At 39.8% G+C, this 23,679-nt stretch overlaps 1 protein-coding gene across 5 annotated transcripts in view; it reads right to left on the bottom strand.

Annotated features, from left to right (window-relative positions):
* Positions 1 to 23,679, bottom strand: part of MKLN1 (muskelin 1) — a 195,102-nt gene that overhangs the window by 9,567 nt on the left and 161,856 nt on the right. For 3 of the 5 annotated variants that reach the window (XM_074942695.1, XM_074942696.1, XM_074942699.1), the window contains 4 exons: positions 18,860 to 19,007; positions 17,554 to 17,668; positions 13,789 to 13,928; positions 6,307 to 6,409 (listed from right to left, as the gene is read on the bottom strand). In XM_074942695.1, coding sequence (XP_074798796.1) covers positions 6,307 to 6,409; positions 13,789 to 13,928; positions 17,554 to 17,668; positions 18,860 to 19,007 — 506 coding nt within the window. Of the gene's footprint in view, positions 1 to 1,749; positions 2,891 to 6,306; positions 6,410 to 13,788; positions 13,929 to 17,553; positions 17,669 to 18,859; positions 19,008 to 23,679 lie in introns of those variants that run through there. The other 2 variants (XM_074942697.1, XM_074942698.1) reach the window with 2 other exon arrangements.

Genomic DNA, 23,679 nt, shown 5'->3' with positions numbered 1-23,679 from the left:
TATGATTCTGTGAGTAATTAATGTTTCCATAAAGATTTAATCAGTCCCTTAAGGCCCTTTATCATTTCTGTTGACCTTCCTCCTGTTCGCCTGCATCCCTCTGGTACGGAGATGTGCAGATTCCAAAGGAAGGGTGAGGTATAAACATACATAAAACAGAACTAAGGCAATCATTAAGCTTAGTGTGCTTGCAGTGCTAAAGATGAGCTTCATTGCCACAGCAAATCGCAATTTATGAAAAAGTGATTCTGGCTCTGATTCAGCAAGGTACTTATTTATTACTTGTATTATCTTAGGGCCTAGGAGCCCCAGTCATGGACCAGGACCCTCTTGTGCTAGGCACTGCACAAACTGAAGAAACAGTGCCTGTCCCAAAGAACTTACAATCTAAATAGAAGACAAGAGTAAACAGACAGAGGAATATAAGCAAACGAGACAATATTAGTCAGTATAAAAGACTGTGGTCTTAGCCCACCAACAGCCTAACCACTGTCAAATTTTTTGATGGCATCAGGCTAAAGGGGAGTTTAAAGAGGGATCTGAAGGAGAACAATAAAGTGGCTTTGCAAATATTTACAGGGACCTCTTCCCAAGCTGGAGGAGACCAGCTTTACCCCTGCAGCTCCGGGCTGAAGGGCACATGCTCAGTTGCTCTGGAGGGATGGCACATGTGCAGTCCAGTCATATTTAGGAGCTATGAGAGGCTCAAGCAAGCTCAGTGTGGATGGACACTTAGATTTTAGCAGCTACCATCTCAGATGTTTCTACTGAGCATGTGCAAACTACAATTTTTCAAAAGGTCTATAACTTAGCAAAATGTGGGCAGATTTTTGTAGAGATTTCAAAAGGCACATCCCTGACACAAAGATCACCACCTCCCTTTTACCCAGGCCAAATTCAAATTCTTGTTCCAAAGCATAGCGGTGCTGGAGATCTTCAAAGAAAAGTTCACCGGTATTTATTTTTTTCCCCCAACATGGGCAAAACATACTTTTCCCTAGCCTTGTTCTCAGAAATGGCTGACCTGTTTTAGCTGGAGTTTTCCCAAAAAATTCAGACTGAGGCACATGGAAAATTTCAGCTCAAATGGTTACAGTTTGGTAAAGTTACTCACACTTGAAAAAATGGTCTTATAATGGGAAGTGTAGGGAAATAATTATAAGCAGATTGACTCAGTCCTGTCTATACATAGCACCACCTACAGCCTAGCACAAAACATTTCCTTCTTTAGTTACAATGCATTGCTCCTTCTACATCTTCTGAGTGTGACTGATTCTCTTCATTTATACGGTTACCTTGAACCTATTTATAGAGTGATTATGTGTCCCCACTCAAGTTCACTTTCCAATGTTAGGGAAGTTTCACGCTCAATCTTGCCCTACAGAATTATTTTACTCTCCATTCCTTAGATACTTGTGTTCTGTGTTTTCTCTAGGTTTGTTTATATCCTCCTGTACAACAGTAACATTCCAGGTATAGTCACATTAAAGCTCAAGAAACTACTGCCTCTGGAGCATAACAGACAAGGAGGACTTGTGGCACCTCAGAGACTAACAGATTTATTTGAGCATAAGCTTTTGTGAGCTACAGCTCACTTCATCGGATGCATGCAGTGGAAAATACAGTAGGGGGATTTTATAAACACAGAACATGAAACAATAGGTGTTACCATACACACTGTAATGAGAGTCATCAGGTGAGGTGAGCTGTTACCAGCAGGAGAGAAAAACGTAGCGATAATCAAGGTGGGCCATCTCCAGCAGTTGACAAAAACGTGAGGAACAGTAGGGAGGAAATAAACATGGGGAAATAGTTTTACTTTGTGTAATGACCCATCCACTCCCAGTCTTTATTCAAGCCTAATGTAATGGCGTCCAGTTTGCAAATTAATACCAATTCAGCAGTCTTTCCTTGGAGTCTGTTTTTGAAGTTTTTTTTGTTGAAGAATTGCCACTTTTAGGTCTGTAATGGAGTGACCAGAGAGATTGAAGTGTTCTCCGACTGGTTTTTGAATGCTATAATTCTTGACGTCTGATTTGTGTCCATTGATTTTTTTACGTAGAAACTGTCCGGTTTGGCCAATGTACATGGCAGAGGGGCATTGCTGGCACATGACGGCATATATCACATTGGTAAATGTGCAGATGAACGAGTCTGATAGTGTGGCTGATGTGATTAGGCCCTATGATGGTGTCTCCTGAATAGATATGTGGACACAGTTGGCCACGGGCTTTGTTGCAAGGATAGGTTCCTGCGTTAGTGGTTTTGTTGTGTAGTGTGTGGTTGCTGGTGATTATTTGCTTCAGTTTGGGGGGCTGTCTGTAGGCAAGGACTGGCCTGTCTCCCAAGATCTGAGAGAGTGATGGGTCGTCCTTCAGGATAGGTTGTAGATCCTTGATGATGCGCTGGAGAGGTTTTAGTTGGGGGCTGAAGGTGACGGCTAGTGGTGTTCTGTTATTTTCTTTGTTGGGCCTGTCCTGTAGTAGGTGACTTCTGGGTACTCTTCTGGCTCTGTCAATCTGCTTCTTCACTTCAGCAGGTGGGTATTGGAGTTGTAAGAATGCTTGATGGAGATCTTGTAGGTGTTTGTCTCTGTCTGAGGGGTTGGAGCAAATGCGGTTGTATCGTAGAGCTTGGCTGTAGACAACGGATCGTGTGGTGTGGTCTGGACGAAAGCTGGAGGCATGTAGGTAAGTATGGCGGTCAGTAGGTTTCCGGTATAGGGTGGTGTTTATGTGACCATCGCTTATTAGCTGTAGTGTCCAGGAAGTGGATCTCTTGTGTGGACTGGTCCAGGCTGAGGTTGACAGTGGGATGGAAATTGTTGAAATCACGGTGGAATTCCTCAAGGTCTTCTTTTCCATGGGTCCAGATGATAACAGGTTACCTGCTAATGTTTACATGCATTAATAGCACTGGTTTTTTTCCCCCCCGTCACAGCAGTACCAGACTGGGAGCTTATATTCAGCTTCTAATTTTATCATCCTTAGGTCTGAGTCACTCCTTTTCAGATACATTAATTTGGGGACAGCTGTGTTGTTTATATGGAATAGGAAAAATATATTTGTACACTTTTTTTTTTTTTTTTTTTTTATCAGTATTAGCAAATTCCAGTATCTGGTAAGCCTTTCATCTCATTATTTGCCAGGAAGCCATACCACACGCTGGTGCAGTAATCAATAGCTTTCTATTTGCCCTAGAGACCTGCTAGTCACCTCACCTACAAGCCTACCACAACTGTCAGGTCTCCAGTCCAGTAACACAGAGACCCATTTCTATCTGATAAAATGATCAACTGCCTGGAGGGCTCTTAAGTGACTTCAAGTGGGATCACCACTAATTTGCGCAAGTCAGAACCGCATTACAAATCCATTGTATTGGTGAGTGACAGCACAGCCAGGACATGTACATTGCCTGTGGGTGGCGTAATGAGCATTCATGTGCTAAATGATGCCAAGAGGTTCTGAGCCACATTCCAGAATTAAAAAAATAGAAAATAAAAAATATAATTCCCTTAACCTGATAAATTCATAACAAATGCTAAAATTCTGGAGGTGCCATGCTGTCTCTCATTCATACTACATTAAACAAAATTAGTTACCAAAGCCAGAGCAAGTTTCTCAAGAACAAATTGTCTGTTTTCTTTGGCACTCCACTCAAAACAGTTGAAAAGATATGTAATGAAGTTTAAAAACATGAAATTACTCCTCCTAAGCTAGGATCCTTTTGGGTAGGATTTTACCTTGGTGCAATCTTTTACAGCAAGACTTACAAACATCTGAAATGTGGTTCACAACATGATCACACTATACTATATCAGGGACAAATCCAACCAGCTTGCTGCTTTTCAAAACTGTGACAAGTGAATGTGAGTTGGTTGGAGACAGAAGAGACGGGGAAGGTAAAGGAGAGAGGAAAGACAGCTGTAAGAGGAGATCTGAAGATAATCAAACTTAGCAGTCCTACAATGCTGAGCTATATTCAGCACACAGAGAGTCAACAAGATATATTGCCCTTGCTATGAAATAGACCCCATCTCTGTTATAAGAGGTGCCAGGGGTCATACAGGCATCTGTGCTAGGAAACAATGAAACTTCTTCAATTTTGATCCAAAATATGGCATCAGTGCTGAGAACACCACACAAGAGCCATTTGGTTGATGTGCCAGTGCCAGAAGCCAACTCAATGAGATAACCGGAAGGGAAATTGACGTCATGGAAATACACCCAGTCAGTATCAGTGCAGCCTGGGGCATAAAGCCATCTGACTGGCAGCTCTGTTCTGATACAAGTTTATGAGAGTTGAAGCTATTTGAACAGAAGAGATTGTAAAGGAAGAAGTTTCAAACGGTTTTCAGCAGATGCTCTAACTCTGCTAAACAGTAAATATTGTTCTGGCAAAGAGAAGCAAGAGGAAAAAAAGTCAAAAAACTCAAGCATTAGGCCTGAAAAATAATGAGGCGTAGTGAAATTACAACTATTATCCTGAAAAGCCAGAGAAAGGGGCTTAGGGCCCTGCACATCAGGACTGAAACCCTTCCCTGGAATTACAGGTTCACATGGTAGCATGGTCAACTCAAACATTTCATGCTTGCAAGGTAGATAAATTGAATAGCATGCAGTTTACTGTGCGAGTGTCTTGCAGAGACTTTGTGAAAGATTTTGGGATCCTCTATGCACTATATGAAATTTAATTCAAATACTTTTCGGGTTGAAAAATAGCAAGAATTTCCTGTTATTTTTCTTCCTACTCCTATCCCAAAATGAGAGAAAAGATGTGAAGGTAGCTAGTATGAGTCAACTTCAGCGTGAAACTCATAATTTAAACACGTTGTATGGATACATCTTATAGTTGGCAACAGAACCTTAGCATGTCAATTAGGTTACTGAAAATTAATTACTTTATCATAGATTGCAATTCAACAACAATTTCCAGGATCCTGATACTAGCAAATTATTTTCCAAAGTCCTGTCACCCTATAACCCCAGCACCATATTGCATATGGCCTTCAGTAACAGCCCCACAAAAACAAAGCTTATAGAGGCTATACTTAGACAATTTCTAGTTGCTTAGAACAATTACATGATCTAGCCAGCACACTAAGGGGCTCTGAGCCAGAGACTCCCCAAGTTCTTATCACAGCTTTGATACTGACCTGACACATGAACTAGGGAAAGACATTTAGTTATTGAGCCCAATTCTTGTCTCATACCAGCTTTACAACTGTAGCTATCCACTGATTTCAGTGGAGATACTTCTCATTTGCACCAATGTAAGGAAAGTAAGGAACACCCTAACCAGTTAAAATGGGGCAACTGAGACAGAGTGATAAGGGTTACATGTTTGTACAGCACTTTGAAGGTCCGAAGTGCTATACATAAGTGCACATAGAAGCAAAACCCAAAAGCTTATCCTAAACTTCATAAATTCGGTAAGTTATCTATGGCTGCTACTAGATTTCCTTAATCCCTTTTGTAAAGTGACACACGTAATGGAGAGGCGCAGTCTGAAATTCCTATCAGCCCTTGGGAATTTATTGCTTCATTTGTGCTTTGGGAACAAATTTACTCGTAGAAAAACCAAATATATGCATTGAAAAATGTGACAAAGCCATATAAAAGCCCTAGTGATCGACATACATTAAAAAATCCAGAGTGAGAAATATATATTCTGGAGAAGAGCTCAATTTTTTCCTTCAGAACTATTTAAATATGTACAACCCAAATGAAAAAATATGCTGAGATCACCACCTTCAGGGGAGATATCTGATATCAGATTATCCTTTTACATCTTAATACAATACAATAGCAGCATTTCCCTTAATTGGTTGGTTGTGCTATGGAAAGTGCATTGCACCCAATCAACTATAAGCCTGTGCCATTTTATACAGAGTTTATATTTCATTAAAACCCCCACAAGACAGCACATTAGAATTAAATCTAAGGCCCCCTCTGCATGCAGTTGTTGTACTGATAGCTATTTTGGTATGGGGTGTGGAATTTTTTTAAAACAGAAATAGTTATACTGGTACATCCCCTAGCCTAGATGCAGTTATACTGGCATAAAGGTGCCTTACACTGGTGTAGCTATTCCCATATATAAGGGGAATAAGCTATACTGGTGTAAGTACCTTCATACCAGTGTAACTGCAACCACATTAGGGAGTTGTACCTCTATTCTGGTATAGTTAAAGAAATACAACGTGTGTGTAGACAAGGTCTAAGAGAACCTAAGGTAGTTCTAAAAGTTCCACAGTATGAACCTTTACGTTCTATTACTAAAACAAGGAGGTAGTTTTACCCTTACCTCTTTTGTCTCCTCAGGGTCAGAATGATCCACAGTCACATACAAGTCATTCTGTAAGTATTTCAGTGCACTGAGTGGGTCAGTTTGGGCCTTTTCTTCAAACCTGTAAAGTGGAAGGAGATAAGCAACTTGTATGTGATAAGACACACTCAAAACAAGCACTGCTTTCATTTACTTTGAGCTCAGTTACTAAACATACTCCCTACTCTTTTGTGGGAGCAAAAGTCACACATGCAAATTGTTCAGTGATAGCTGCTTAAAGCACATGAATTCTATGACAGTTCAGCCCCCTCCTGCTAAAAGTCTGGGCTCAGAAGCAGCATTCTAAGGTGCTCAGGGGAAATCAAAGCTAGTGACTTTGATCCCTTTGCTAAAACAACCAAGTATTTCAAAGCTGTATAAGTCGTTGTTCGTAAGGTACTCTGTACTAAAAACAGACAAATAAGTTTGGTGTATCCATTTCACAGATATGGAAACTGAGGCATGAGGAAGTGAAGTCACTTGCCCAAACAGCAGAATCAGAGATAGAACTCAACATTCCTAACATCCACTACCTACAATCAAGACAAAGTGTCCAAACCCTGATTTAACCACTTTTAAAAAACCAATAGCACATTTTCATCCAAAATATTCCCTTAGGAATGAATACAAGGGCTGCAAATGTCTTAAAAAGTATGGTATTCAGGCACTCACCGACCAAAGGGAATAAACCTAGGACTTCAAATTGGTCTGACCCAAAGACAACAAATGGACAGAATCTTGCTTTGGAGATCGATTCTCTGTTACACAGACTTTTCATTCGGTTGCTTGAAGAATTAGTTCCGCCCCCCCCCCCCCCCATATCATTAACTGAAAGGCCCTTCCAGTTCTATGGTTTGTAATATCAATCAAAGCAGCTACTCTCAGACAGCTTATTTACAAGTCACAAAAGAAGCTGCTGTGACTCTTCTGTACCAAAAGCACTTAATTGTTATCTACCTTGTTCATTGTGGATCTTGGAAGGACAGTACTTGGGATAATCTGCTTCAGAAAGCACGGGTCTTTTTAGAAGCTAAAGGGAGACTTCACTGCAATAGGCCACTCACACACTTGAGCAGGTCTGACATTCCACCCAGCAGAGGGCAGTGATGACACATCAGTCAACATAGTACTCAGTTTAAAAAGATGCCAAATCGAGAATGACAGCAATTTTTTTTTCAAACAGATGCAGTTTTATATCTATATTTTTCAATGGGCTGAACCTCAGTGCCAACCCAATTGTGCTATGCTAAGGAGTTTCTTCAGTTTTGGTTTAGAATATCTCCTTTGATCAGGGTGGATAAAACTGGTTTAAAATAAAAAAAACAAAACAGTTTCTTTACATTGTATTTTATTTCAATTAAATGCAATTTTCTTTTTTAAAATAAATGTATTGGAAATTGGGACAACATATGTTAAGGCCTAAACTTACTATGACTTATTAAAATAAATTAAATAAAAATATTTCAAGTATCACATTTACTGCCAAAGTTTTAAAGAAAGTCAAACTACTGAACTGATGGAAGTCACTGGATAAGCACCTGGAACCAGAGTCTGCTGACGTGCACTAGCCTCTTCTGCAATTGCAGAGAGAATATTTTCTTTATTTCAGTTTATTCAATTCAATGACTAGTTCATTCTAAGTTGAGAAACCGATTGAGAGTTGAAGCTTGTTCTCTTCCACTCTACAAACAAAAATGAGGTAAGGGGATGAGATCTACTAGTTCTAAAATCTTGAAGGTCATGGTGGCCAGAAACAACCAGTTTAATTCACTACCTACATATATACTTCCTCTACTTAATCAATTAGTTTTAAAAGCAAAACATGTTTTGGCTCTTTTTTTATGTAGCCAGCACATTTAAGGTAGCATTATTTAACTAATGGAACAATTTGAAAATACTGTTTTTGTCATGAATAAAAAAGATCAACCAATAATTAAGAAATGCGTCATTCACCATTTTCTAAAAAGTAAAAATTAGGAAACTGAATACATTTATGTTAAGCAATAACTGCTTAAATAAAATGTGCATATAATATATTCTTTCGGTTAGCAAAAAGTATCAAGTTTAATGTAAAAGCTACATTTAGTTGCAAATCAATATGTATTAATGGTTGCCAACCAATGAGAATCAACTTTTTTTTTTTTTTTTTTTTTTTACAAAAATAAAGATACAAATGCAGAACATGATTATAAAAAATTATTTAAATCAAAGTTACTGCTTGCTGATTTAAATCAGTAATATAAATGATTTTGGTTTAAATCAAGTCACTCTGTCTTTGATTATCTCCTTCCTTTAAAAATATACCTTGTAGGAAGCTGCATGGATGGTCCAAAGGCAGAAGTCACCATGAATTAGCAGACAAAGGGTAGGAGAGATTGTTTGATGTGATCTTGACAGTATACCAGACTCACCAGTAACAAGTGCTGGTTAAGCTTCAGCTCTATTTCATATGACTAGAGGCCTCAGTTATTGTACAGTACTAAACAGGACATTCAAGCCCAAATTTTCAAAGTAATTTTCAAACGTGAGCATGCCTGACTATGCAAATCTACCTGTTCACGCACTGTTTTCCATATGGGCATTTGAAAAAAAAGAGCTCTTACTGAAAAGCTAAACTGAAACTTAGCTAACTGTTGCATGATACGAGCACACACTTCTACTGCACAGTACGACATCACAGAATGCTGCCATTTCCCCCAGGGATGGTTCAATCTCCATTTATAGTAACTACACAAAATGTAGAGCTAGATTCAGGCTATCAACTAATAAATGCAGCCATCCTCAAAAGGATCATTCAGCTAATCAAAATACTAACTGAACTGCAGCTGTCATTTTACCATGAACCTAGTCCTCATCTCCCTATCACGAGAATAACCCACACCAAAAAGTAGGACTAATAAAAAAAGTCCCGTTCCCCGCCACCGCCACACCCCACCCCCCCCAAGCCTGATCAACTTAACAGAGCTGGGCTCTAGAGAGGAAGCAATAAAGAGTTGCTAGGGGAATGCCTCTTGTCCCATTGCCCCCTCGCCTATTTGCTGTAAAGCAGCAGTGACCCTGAAATAGCACAGACCATTTGTAAACCTGTCCTTAACAAATCACTTGTCAGTAGACTTAAGCATGAGTCTAAGCAAAGATGCCTTTTAGCAGAAGTGAAATAACCCTCAAGCTGTACTATTAGGGCTGGTGGGGAGAAAGAAGGGCACTTACTCCATATGATGCATTAGCACCCTCTTTAAAACAAGAGTTCCAGGGCCCACTCTAGGACACACAGTGCCTAAAACACTTCAGTTAAGAGGCATGTCAAACATCTCTAGACCACCACCAGCAGGAACAGATGATTTCTTAAGATCTTGTCATCACGTGTATGTCCCCAACAAGAGGGAGAAAAAAAAATGCAGAATCTCCAATTTTATGTCTTTCGGCAAGTGGTTTCATTTAAGGAAGTTTCTAGCTTTCTCCCTCGCTACCATCCTTCACAAGGTATGTTTCACAATCGACAGACCCCCCCCCAGCATGGTTAGCAGAGCCGTGCAGAAAATATGTTTCTAGCTAAACAGCAGCAGTGGTGTGAACTAACTCCCACCATGACTATTATGAAGTGTTCAATCTTTGCCTGTCCAAGGCTTTAGCACAGCTTGATGACACAGCAATGCTCCTATCTGCACTACAAAATATAATTGTGTTGGAGATTACATTATGGTTATCAGCTTTAATGAAAACTAGGGCTGTCAAGCAATTTAAAAAATTGTGATTAACCACACTGTTAAACAATAGAATACCATTGATTTAAAGATTTTTGGATGTTTTCTACAATTTTCAAATATATCAATTTCAATTACAACACAATACAAAGTGTACAGTGCTCACTTTATATTATTTTTTATTACAAGTATTTGCACTGTAAAAAAACAAAAGAAATAGTATTTTTAATTCACCTAATACAAATACTGCAGTGCTATCTCTTCATCATGAAAGCTGAACTTACAAATGTAGAATTATGTACAAAAAAACCTGCATTCAAAAATTAAAAAAAAAAAAACAACAAAATTTTAGAGCCTGCAAGTCCACTCAGTCCTATTTCTTGTTCAGACAATCACTCAGACAAACAAGTTTGTTTACATTTGCAGGAGATAATGCTGCCCACTTCTTGCTTACAATGTCATATGAAAGTGAGAACAGGCGTTCTCATGGCATTGTTGTAGGCGGTGTCATAAGATATTTATGTGCCAGTTATGCTAAAGATTCATATGTCCCTTTATGCTTCAACCACCATTCCAGAGGACGTGTCCATGCTGATGGCAGGTTCTGCTCGATAACAATCCAAAGCAATGTGGACCAACGCATGTTCATTTTCATTATCTGAGTAAGATGCCACCAGCAGAAGGTTGATTTTCTTTTTTGGTGGTTCAGGTTCTGTAATTTCCTCAGAGTGTTGCTCTTTTAAGACTTCTGAAAGCATGCTCTACACCTCGTCCCTCTCAGATTTTGGAAGGCACTTCCGATTCTTAAACCTTGGGTCCAGTGCTGTAGCTATCTTAAGAAATCTCACATTGGTATCTTCTTTGCGTTTTGTCAAATCTGTAGTGAAAGTGTTCTTAAAATGAACAACATGTGCTGGGTCATCATCCAATACTGCTATAACATGAAATATATGGCAGAATGTGGGTAAAACAGAACAGGAGACATACAATTGTCCCCCAAGGAGTTCAGTCACAAATTTAATTAACACTTTTTTAACAAGCATCATCAGCATGGAGCATGTCCTCTGGAATGGTGACCGAAGCATGAAGGGGCATACGAATTTTTATCATATCTGGCAAGTAAATACATAGCAATACTGGCTACAAAAGTGACATGCAAATGCCTGTTCCCACTTTCGGATGACATTGTAAATAAGAAGATAGCATTATCTCCTGTAAATGTAAACAAATTTGTTTGTCTTAGTGATTGGCTGAACAAGAAGTGGACTTGCAGGCTCTGAAGTGTTATATTCTTTTGTTTTTGAGTGCAGTTATGTAACAAAAAAATCTACATTTATAGGTTGCACTTTCATGACAAAGATTGAACTACAGTACTTGTATGAGGTGAATTGAAAAATACTATTTCTTTTATCATTTTTACAGTGCAAATATTTGTAATAAAAATACATATACTTTGACTTCAATTACAACACAATATATATGAAAATGTAGAAAAACATCCACAATATTTAATGTATTTCAATTGGTATTCTATTGTTTACCAGTACAATTAAAACTGATTAATCACGATTAATTTTTTTAATCGCTATTAATTTTTTTGAGTTAATCGTGTGAGTTAACTGTGATTAACCAACATCCCTAACGAAAACCAAATAAAGTCCTGTAGTTCAGCTAGCGAATTACATAATAAACACAAAAGTGGAATGGTGAGAAGATTTCTTTTCCACATGCAGAGACTATCAGTTTGCAGTCCTCAAGCATGAGGACTGATATGTTTTGTAACTTTTTGATCCAGTTAACATAGCTGAAAGTGCTAGGGGGAAAATGGATCCCTTTACCATGGGGCCACCCTTTCCCCAATCACATAACTCTGCAAGGGAGACTTCCCAAACAATATGGGGGCACTAGGACAAGGTGGTGTCTTTGCCCTCCCTCCAACGTGGGCTTGGAAGAAAGCTGCGAAGAGAGGCAGGCCAGAGACTCCAGCCAATGGGGGCAGATGCAGCTAAAGCAGAGATTGCTGCACTCAGGGACGGGGGAAAATGGGGCCCAGCCCGGGCCACCCCTCCCTCCCAGCAAACTCCTGGACCCAGAATGGTACAGTGGAGCAGAGAAGACCCCCTCTCCGCCACACACTCTGGGGGCACTAGGACCTGATGGTGTCTCCCCTCCCACAGGCACTATGCTGGCAGTGGCTTGGAAGAAAGCTGCAAAGAGTAGCTAGCCAGAGACTCCAGCCAGAATTGGCAAAGCAGCCAAAGCAGGGATCTTTGGAGAACTTCCCCTAGTTTTGACTGGTCTTTCTCTGCTCTGTATGGAAAGGGCTGGAGTAAACAGCTAGTCTCTTTATCCCAGCTTCACGCTTTTCTTCTCCCATTCTGTCCCCTCACCCCCCTTCCCTTCAGTGTCTCCTCTGTCCCTTCCCTTTAGCTTATCCCCTTGTAAGTAAACCCACCAACCACCCTCCCACCAAAAAATATGGAAGTAACGTGACATTAATTTATCAGTTTGCTCAGTCTGCTTGTGTGTTTTGTCCCTTCCCTCACGCTGTGTATATTTAGACTGTAAACTCTTTGGGGCAGGGACTCTGTTCTGTGTTAGTACAGTGCCTAACACAATGAGTCCCTGGTCCATGACTAGTGCTCTTAGGTACTACAGTAAGATAAATAATGATATTGTTATTTCAATGTTTTTAAATTCTGCTACATTTACTTGGCAACAAGTTACAGAGGTAGCCTTAGGCTTGCCTTTAATCAGTCTTAAATGGGTTGGTTACATTTTAACATTTCAGTTTCACCCCATTGCCATTTTACAGGTCTGAATAAACAGGAGCAGCCAAATGGTTACCAGTAAGCAAGTCACTGTTCTATACACCTAGCAGATTCATAGAACTTAAGGCCAGAGGAAACTATTATGATCTAGTCCAACTTTCTGCATATGACAGCCCACAGAGCCTCACCAATTAACTTCTACATTAAGCCCATAACTTTGAGCTATACCAGATCTTTTAGAAAGATACTCACTCTTATTTTTTTAAAACAGACTTCAAATGGGGAACCAACCAATATCCCCCTAGATAAGTTATTCCAATGGTTAAGTGCCCTCAATGTTAAATAATTGCACCTTATTTCTAGTCTGAATTTGTCTCGCTTCAGTTTCCAACTCCTGGATCTCATTCTCCCTTTTTCTGCTATATTAAAGAGCCATCTACTATCAGAAATCTCTTCCCCATGTAAGTACTTATAGACCTTCATCTACTTTCTTCTTAGCCTTTTCTTTGATGAACCAACTAGGTCCATATGAATCCGAGAAACATTTACAAGTGAACCAATAAGGGGGTAAATTTTCAGATGTGCAAGGGAATTTGGACACATGGCCTTGTTAACACCACTGGAAGAAAAGAATTGCCTTCCAGAACACTGCTTTAGGAATGTGTCATGGAATTCTTTAAGAGGCAACGAGAATATCAGGGTTTATTTTGAAAAGCAGCAAAATAGGGGAACCTATAACAATTTTCAAAGATTCTCCCTATTTCCCCACAAAACTTCTATCCAGATACTCCATGAATGTTCAGTATACCATTCTGTATATCTTGAAATATACACAAGTGAAAAATAATTGGGAAACTTATGACCCATTACATAATCAGGGCAATTACATAGTAATGAAAGATAATATTCAAATTCTCTAAAAAGCTTTTGGAAAGGCTACAACTTGTAATTAATCGTCTCAAAAGAAGCCATCTCGGCTATTATACCTGTGCTTTCTTATGAGGTATTTGCAGTGTCTCAACAGGTATTCCTTCGAAGGCCGACAGAGCTTCAGTGACCAGAAGTCATCCAGCCTCATCTTTGGAGAGCAGGATTTGCCAGGATTTCCTCCAAACAAATAATGAACCTATATAAGCCAGAGACATTTTTTAAGTTGATATGTGCACATGTATAAAATATTTGCTGTACATTTGGCAAGTCATGTCTCTGAAGATGTTATTCTAGTACATACACAGGTGGGGGGGTTTTGTAAACCTACTCCAAGTTATTACTAGGCTTGTTTCATTCTACTGAATCTGCTGATTAAGAAATTGAGAAATAGTAATTCTCCTCACGCTTACTGTCTAGCACGGTGAAAAATAAGTCTGTGCTGCCAAAGACTAGTATGTGTCTTACTTGAAGATGATATCTTGAAATGATCTCTAATATCCATAAACTACATAACTTCTTTCAAATGTTCTTTAGGTTACTGTATCTATTAAAGAGAGAAGCCCATATTAATGCAACAGCCCTTCAAAGTGAATAGGATAGTGGCTATGTGGAAGTAACAGTAGAAACGCAACCTTTTACTGTATATCGTCTCCCAACACATTTTGCTCATTAGGCTTTTCTGGCACTGCTGCTCAGAAAGACTTATGGCATAATGACCTCCCAACAGTGACAGAGTGCTAATATACTCTCCATTCTTGATCTCCAAGACCCTGACTCTGAAGTAGACCTAAACAGTTATCTGCCAGAGGCAGACCACCAGTATGTGGTAGGGCCACATTAAAGCATAGCTACTGTAGGGCCTAGGGCCCAGGTTCCTGGAGTCAGATGACAGAAGAATCTCTCTTTTGGTTGCAAAGAAAGTCTTGAAAACGTAAGTTTGCAGACAGCCTGCAATAATGGTGCTCTGAAGTATTAACTATCCTAGTCTCCTAATGAGTTACCAACTTGGAAACCCACTACTCCGGAAGTGCCATCAACACAGCAGAGGGCATTGGAGGGATCCTCACTGCTACCACTGAATCACAATTCTGATGGAGAGATGTGTGCAGCTCTCTGGGTTTGTGAGAGCCAAGTCCTCTCTCTTCTGAGTTAGACCCCGACTCATCTGAAGACAAGGACCAGTGGTCTAGGGCAGTGGTTCTCAACAAGGGGTCCAGGGCCCCCTGGAGGCTGTGAGCAGGTTTCAGGGGGTCCACCAAGCAGGACCAGTGTTAGACTTATTGGGGCCTAGGGCAGAAAGCCAAAGTCCCACTGCATGGGGCTGAAGCCTGGGGCCCTGAGCCCCGCCACCTGGGGCTGAAGCAGAAGCCTGAGCAACTTAGCTTTGTGGTGTCCCCTGCGGCATGGGGCCCTGGGCAATTGCCCTGCTTGCTAACCCCTAACACCAGCCCTGGCTTTTATATGCAGAAAACCAGTTACTATGGCACAAGTGGGCCATGGAGTCTTTATAGCATGTTTGGGGGGCCTCAAAGAAAAAGGTTGAGAACCCCTGTTCTAGGGAGGCCTAAGAATGCTCAAAGGATAGTGATTGTGTGGTGAGCCCAGTCCAGCAGAATGCTTTTAAGAGTAGAGGTATCAGGAGCTACCCACACGAACAGGGATGGGTCTACAGGGACTGCTAAGGCCCCCAATTGTGTTAATATGACTATGGTATATGGACAAATACTCAAGTAGCCTCTTGAAGTACAGATTTGTATTCGTTATCTTATTATACAATAGCCTGGTTATGAGATGTTCTACATGGCGAACTCCAAGAGACTTGTTCACTTCAGCTCTTACCTTAACTGGAGGCAAAGCAAAGAGCTAATGGGATAAAGTATCAAATTAGAAAGGATGCATCTTGAAATGAACCAGCCCCACCCATGATTTCATAAGCGATTGTTATTATTGCATTGGAACAGATAAAGCATCGATGATTATTATAATCCACTGTAAAAGAGAGAAGAATTAATTGCACACAGTCAGTTCTAAAGAGTTGGTATGAAAATGGAAGGAAAAGCCAAGACACTGAAAATTAATACATTTGAGAAAGCCCCTGTTTTTGATCATCTATGGGTATACAAAAAGATGTATAAACAACAAGTATGGTGTACAGTTCACATTCTTCTGGTTTGCATCCTGCAGTACCACAAACTCAGCGTTACAACTTTTAGTCTCTGACATCAGAAGGCAGTACAGGTGAGTCTTCCTACATACCCAAATTACTAGAAGCTGTGGCACTAATGACCCATTAAATGATACAGCACTGGTAAATGCATTACAACATCTCTGCTCTAAGCCTCTATTTTTGCCAGCGCTAAGGGCAAGTTTTGAAAAATAAAGTCATGTTGAAAGCACTTCAGGATAACTAAGATGGTTCCCTCTAATTATGAGGCTGAGTCCATGACCTCTTTACAACAAGGAGATGTAAAGCACAAGGAAAGTGGAAAGCAAGAAATACCGATTTTTTTCCCTTCTTTTACTAGATTTAAAAAAAAAACCCAACTTATCACCTGACATCTCTCATCTGTTGAATACTAAATATCCCATAGAGGATTTTGCAACTGTAGAGACTCAAACATTTCTCCTCCTCCTCCATATATTCATTTCCTCCCCCAACCCCCAAATTCACTGTTTTAGAGTCCATAGAAGGGAGACTCCTCATTTATATCAGGGGAGTCCAGAAAGGTCATTTGAACAGAGGCTTCTAAAAATATGTATGGCTTCTCATACAGAGTGAATTCAAGATAGGAGCCATGATTCAGCAACACTGTGGCACTTAGAATTCTGCTCTCAGTCTTGTGTGGTCTATGACATTTAGGATATGTCTACATTGCAATCTAGAGGTGTGATTGCAGCATGGTTAGACACATGCTAGCTTTAACCATGCTAGCATGGCTAAAAACAGCAGTGTGTATGTAGTGGCACATGCTTTAATGCAGACTAGCAATGCAAGTATATACCCAGGGGTCCCCAGCACACTTGAAAGCCTGCGCTGAAGCCTGCAATGCTGCACCCACACTGATGTTCTTATCCATGCTGCAGCTGAGTTCTGGATTGCAGCACAGACCTATTCTTAAGTGACAGCAGTTAATTTTGCTTCACCAGTTGTCTGTTCCGCACAGTATTTTGAATGGCAAGTTTCCCCTGCACAAGCAACGTTTATTCTTCCTAAATTAATACAAGATTTTCAAGTTTGGAGAATTTGAATTACGTGCCTCAAAACTGCGTTGTCTCTCACAACACCATTTGCTGGGAGCCCACAAATGGGTATGTGAAACAGAAAAGATTGCAACCACCCTCATCGGTACTATGCAATTGAATATGACCGCATAAGACAGGCAGCATGTGCTGCCCCATATGGATTGAGCAGATCGAGACGGAGTGCTGCATGCATGGACTTAGCCTCCATGGGCTTCACTTATGTTTTAAACATGAGAATGATTGTGAGCTAACCTCACTACAGAACTTTATAGGCAGCATTTGTCCCATAGGCTGCTTTTTTGGCTGCCTCTAACTTAGCACTATCATGCCTATTATTATTATAAAGGGAGAAGCAGCTCAGTAACTTGTATGTTGAATTGATTCACCATCGCCTGCAAATCTTCCCACCACTCATAGGGCCAAACTCTAATAGTAGATGACGCTAAGTGCATTACACCATGTCATATCATCAGCTTCTGCTTTATCACAGGCAAGCACACAACCAGCTTATTTTTTAGAGCTGCAGTTATGCCAGCTAAATACAACTGAAATCTATCACTGAAAATAGGTATCCATACCTTGTGCAACTCATCATACACCAGCTGATGGGCAAACCTTGGGCAGGGCTCCTCCTCCTGAAGGCTTTTACTTGGATTGTCTTTTGCTGCTTGATCGTTCTTATAGACACAAGACCTGAAACACAGAGTAATATTCAAACATTCTCCCACTAGCAAATCAGAATTAGCTACAGGCAGAACAAGCAGTTAAGTTATTGAAAGAGAAGGTTGCATGAACGTGGGTGGTTGATTAAAACTCATTGTGTGCAAGGCAGGTATCTGGCTCCTTAACGGAGGGCTGTGGGAGAGTATCAAAGGCAGGAGACAATGGCCAGTCCCAGGGTACAGGTGGTCTTATTAGTTTCAGTTTGCTCCACCTCATCCCAAAATAACGTACCATACAGGAAATGCTTAACCCCTTCCTTGTGAACCACAGTTTTATAACAACTGGATGGCAACTTTACTTCAAATCTGGTGTTGTATGAAACACTGTCACTTCCAAAGGGTAATATGTAATACAGCATCAGAATGTAATGATATTTGCTTTCCACAGCCTACTTTCTGTATAACTTTTCACAAGTGATGTACCCGAGTATTCGGATTCTAATATCTAAACTGCACTGTTAAATTTCTTCACCTAAATTTGGTTATTGCTGATTGTGTACTATATGTATTTTAGGACTTTTAAAACAAACTTTCTATTTGCGGATAATCTAAGCACTATAACCAGATGTACAGACATTTCTTAACCTGTGCGTTATATACTTCTAACATTGGCTTTAATAAAAAATGTTAATTGGTACTGCAGCTACGTTTTGCCTTATGCATGGTAGCTGTTACAGTACTCAGTAGGAAAATGGTTAATCTGAAACTGCTATAACATTTTAATTACATAGGGCAAAATTTTCGAAGTCCTTAGGTGACACGACCCATTCCCATTAATTTGAGTGGGACAAGGACTTCACCCATTGACTTTCTGGGGTGGGGTAGTGGCACCCAACTGGTATACATCACACTACACAGAAGTAAGAGGAGAGATTTGGATCAAAGATGCTATCTGGGAAGTGACCCTGGACCGTAAGTTTTTAAAAGGTCTCATTGGAGGCCGCCCACACAGTAAAGCTGCAGGGAAACCAAGTTGTCCAACTCAGTAGGATGGAAGCCTGAGTCAATCCTGCCAGCATCTGAACAAGCTACAGGGGGAAGAGGTTTTTTAAATATACTACTTTCCTACCATCCCACAAGTACACAATGGAATAACCTCCTGAATTTGTAAAAATTAGGAACAACTGCACCTTACTTTCAGAGAAGCCTTTAATTTACTTACCAACTGTTCCTCACAATGTCATAAATCCAGAAAGAGTTTCTAACATTCTCTTCCCGTTTCTCTTTGTCTTTACTGAGCCCAGACAACACATGAATTTCGTTCAGTTCCGGATCAATGGTGGCTCTCTGAGTGAAACCTGTCATAGGAACTGTTCAGTAAGAGAAAGTAAATGTTACATCCTAAACAGAACAATGGAGGAGGATACCGGAGAAGGGAGAATTGAAGGAATCTGATATATCATATGAAAATGAAATGTAACCTGCAAGCCCAGAGTCTGCTTGTGAGGCATGGGGACCTCTATTTAGCTAGTTTGGTATTCCTTATTTGGCAGGGATTGTTCTTCTCTCGTGTCCTGTACACTGCTGAGACACACTCGGCATTAAATAAATATACAATTTACAGGCTTGCTACAAATACTGTGTCCAAAAGCTGTACTGATAGAGAAGTAGAGGCACACAGGAAAGTATATGCATCGTTGCCACCTGATGTGTAGTGTACAAGCATGCACACATGTGAAGTTTTCCTTTTAACAGTTAAGATTTTTAGCCTTGGTTTAGCAAGATCTAGTGTAACCAATCCAAGGAAGAGATGTTACCATTTTGAATCAGAATAGGTTTGAAGCACCAACACAAAGACCAGAAAATGTCCACACCTAGCACACACAACTAAGTTCACAGAATAACTTCCCTCTCTTCTTTTGCAACACCTACTTTGCTAATAGCATCTTTTAGCATGTGTGTGTCCTGGGATGTACTTGGGATATTCAGCAGCATGCCAGTAATTAAACAGATATTGAACACCAATTGTCTAGTGTTTTAAATAATGCCCATGCACACTCTGATCCATTCGGATAACATATGAGATCCTTAAGCCTTCCTTTTGGCCCTTCTGAATGAGTGAACTAATGCAGCTTGAAAATCCTTTGAAGCTTCTTGGTCTTAACTCCAAGGTAATAAGGTGCCTCATCTCTGCTAGAGGGAGAAAATTACAAAGAACCAAGGGCAACTGCTTCATTTTGATAAAATTCAATAGGGCATAATTTTTATTTTTTTTAAACCAAGACAAGTTTAAGTGTTTTTTTTTTACACAGAGTTGCACCAACTGAAGCTCAAGGTGTGGTTTTAAACAGTTAAATCAGTGCAAAAAGACATTTTGGTTTAAACCAGGCTTATTTTGATTTAGTTTAAATCTATTAGCAACAGGTTTAAGCTAAACTGAAATGCGTGTGCTGGGACAGAGGTTTCTACCAGTTTGTCTGTGAACTATATCTCAGCAAGTGAGGTACAAGATACTTTAACTGGATACTTTCTTGCTTGAAACGGTTTGCGTGAGTAAGTGTTCCCTTTTAGCAATTTTCTTTCTGGGAATTTTCTTGCTATTTTAAGATATATAGAGAGGTTACACATAAGATATGTGCAGACTCCTTTTCCCCCTCAATACTATATATACACACCCGCAGATAATTTTAGAGACAACCAAAATACATATAAAAGTCAAATCAACATTCACAGTTTGTACCTGCATAATAAAGAGATGAATCTTAATTGAGAGGTGAAGGCCATACATAGTAGAAAAACGGCCTTGAAGATTAAATGTGTAGCAAGGACCTCAAAACTATGTACCAAAGAACTAAAAGGTATAGCAGTCCCTTTACATTATTTACAGATTTCAAAGCCAGAGAGGACCACTGTGATTATCTAGTCTAACATCTTTTCTAAAACAAGCCACAGAACTCCCCCATAATAATTCCTAGAGCATAGATTTTAGAAAAATATTATGTGCTACTACATCATTTTCACAATTATGATAACTGCATCTCTTTTCATTGATTTTCTTCCATTTAATATTAAATGTTTGCCTTTTAAAAACATTTAAATCGTTTTAAGATGGCACAAAGTACAAAGACAGCTGAAAAATCATACTAAGCATTCACCTCTAGAAAATGTGTTTTATGACTGGCTCACCGTAATATAGGTCGTCTGCTGAGGAATCAGGGAGAAACCCATTTTTCCTGAGTCCAGGGCCTTAACTACAAGATCATCCTATACAGCAAATAGCCCTTGTTTAATAAAGATCATCATCTGTGTTTATGTCAATGCTTCCTAGAGGCAGGTATGTAGAAGCAGCCCCATTTTACAGAGAGTATGGCCAAGCACGTAGCTACTGCCTCAGATAGGTCAGTGGAAGAGACTTGGATCTCCTAGAAGAGATACTTTAGTTCTACTTCCAAAGATTATGCAAGATCAGTACTACCAGAGCAGGGTTACCTCATCTGTCAAATGGGGCCTTATGATACATGAAGCCTTAATTAATGATAAGGGCTGTGATGCAAACAGATTAATAGTAGTCAGAAGAGGCGACACTTGAAGTCACGGTCTCTTGACTCAGACTAATGCACTTTCCTGTAAACTATAGCAGGGGTAGCCAATAGGTAGGCTGCAGGCCATATCCAGAAGCCAGATGCTTTTGAATGGAGCCAGAAATCTTTTTATTTACTTATTTTACACTTTTCTCTAAAGTCTGGACCTTGCCTATACCTTGACCAAGAAATCTGGACTATGACAAAAAATAACTGACTACCCCCTGGACTACAGGGTACTGTGAGGACGTTGTATTTTTTGCAGTAAGAAAAATTGTCATGTAAACATCAAGTTATTCCTCTCTTTTCTAACTTCAGATATAGAAACGCTGAAATACTGAAGATTCCTGGGGGTTTCATCGTATATAGTTCTCCGAAACAGCATCATCAAATTAGCAGTTTGGCAGTCCTAACTGTTTGTTGTGTAATTCTTATTTCCTGTTTTCCCAGGCAACCATCCTTTCAAATGCACTCATGACCAACACGTGATCTTTGTTTATTGATTCTGTTTGTCTCATTTTTCTTTCTGGGTCAGTTTACAAAGGCTGGTGAAGGTTCCTGGCTCTCAGTCAAGTTGCTTGGCAGGAGAACTCTCAAGGCGCTTACATGTTGCAAATTCTCCCTCCAACTAACTATGAAACTGCATACACGTATATACAATCTTGCTCTTCCTTGGAAGAGAAGCCCTGTGCTAACTTCTTTTACATTACTATTAAACAATATACAGAACTGCATTTTACAAGCCTGTTTACAACAGATTTTGGTATTATGCTTCACTGTTTTCATATGCTGGGTCAGGAAAGTAATCTACATTGATTTAAAAAAAATCTGGACAGTACTCATTTCTCTACAAAAAGACAAATAAGCCATTCAGTAAGTCTCATTCAAACCTGTAGTCAGATAAAAACACAGATATACGTAATACATCTAGTTCACACTTGAACAGGTACAACCCACGAGTGAAACTGTACATTTGAGCACCACTCATGGTTCTTTCCAGGCTCCAGTTATGCTCCTCACTGGAAAGTACAAGTCCTTGGAGATCTTTAACTAGCCTGGTCTTTCCCTGCTCCTACCAGTAGCTTTTCGTCTCAATTTCCATGTCAAGTTTATGAGTAAAAGGTTGCCTCTAGCTGGCAGCAATGCACATTTGAGCAGTTTCTGGCTTGTGCATCATCTTTAGTGATGAGTAGAATTTGGTCAGAAATGTCATCACTATCATTTTCGGCCTTGCAACTGAGGGTAAAATTGGCCCAAAGGCCCAGTATCTCACTCTCCGGTACCTGTGTTGGCTCTGTAGGACTACCCAGAGTAAAGAACAGTTAAAAAAAATAGTGTATACACAAGACTCTGAGGTCAGAGCTGCATTACAGTACAATTGAGAAGAATATGATGCATGTATTATGCTACTATTCATATTGGAAGTATATGGACTTGTTTATAGAGAGGTAGAGTATGTCAGAAAAATGTGATCTATGGGGGGTTAGATATGTTAAAGAATCTCTTACTGTGACATTTGTTTTCTTTTAAGGGCTTATGTGAGTGGCTTTTCCCTTACCAGAAATCAGTTATGGTTGCTTCCAATTTTTGTCTTTGTGTGAACATAAATATATTCAGAATAAAAGAGGATGAGAAAACTGGGATCCTTGAAGAACAGAATATTTAGTTATAGCCTCCCTCTTTAACTGTTGCTGTAAAACACCTGCATTGTCCCTTTGGCCTAGGGGTGATTCTCTGTAGTGAATGAAGAATACTATATAAAGTCAGTTTATTGTATTTAAATGAGGAAGAAGAAAATCTCTGAGGAAAGGTCACCCTGTAAGAGCAAAGAAAATAAAAAGCTTATTGGCAAAGGTAAAGAACAAAAGGCACTAAGACCAGATGAGATCCACTCAAGGTGAAATTTCAGGGTTCACTTAGAATGAGAATCAAAAATAGATCAAATTCACTCAACACTTTTTACGCCCTCAAAAGTGTCAGTCAACCACCTCCTGACAAAATGTTCAAAATGGAGGGAGTTTGGAGATGGATAGGAGGTAGGCCGCTTGCCACAGTATTAGCGTTTTAACATGGGGAAAGAGGTGGAACAGACAACCACACAACTAGAACCTCACACCTTGACCACACACACAAGCTGTACTGCTTCAATTCACTCAGCTTAGAAACTGAAGTGGTTAAACACAGACGTCTGTGTCGAGACAAGGCCTTTTACTCAATCCTTTACAGACGAAGAGAATGAGAAAGTAAAAGTATTATTACAACAGAATGAAAAAAGGCTTTGGACTGAACAAGTTCCTGAAAACAACAAAATTGATCAGAAGCAGTGGAACTAGGGCACACTAATTGGAAGATGCTGGGTAGAGTAACATTTCAGCCTAGAAAACATTAAAACTTTTAAGGGTGTTTACCAGATGTTTGTTTGATTGCTATCAATGAGCACAAAAGCATATAAACCACCAAC

The sequence above is a fragment of the Natator depressus genome, chromosome 1 (genome assembly GCF_965152275.1).
Source record: "Natator depressus isolate rNatDep1 chromosome 1, rNatDep2.hap1, whole genome shotgun sequence".
In the NCBI taxonomy this organism is placed as follows: domain Eukaryota; kingdom Metazoa; phylum Chordata; order Testudines; family Cheloniidae; genus Natator; species Natator depressus.
Note: the sequence above shows the minus strand (reverse complement) of the source record. Positions and strands in the feature narration are given on the sequence as shown.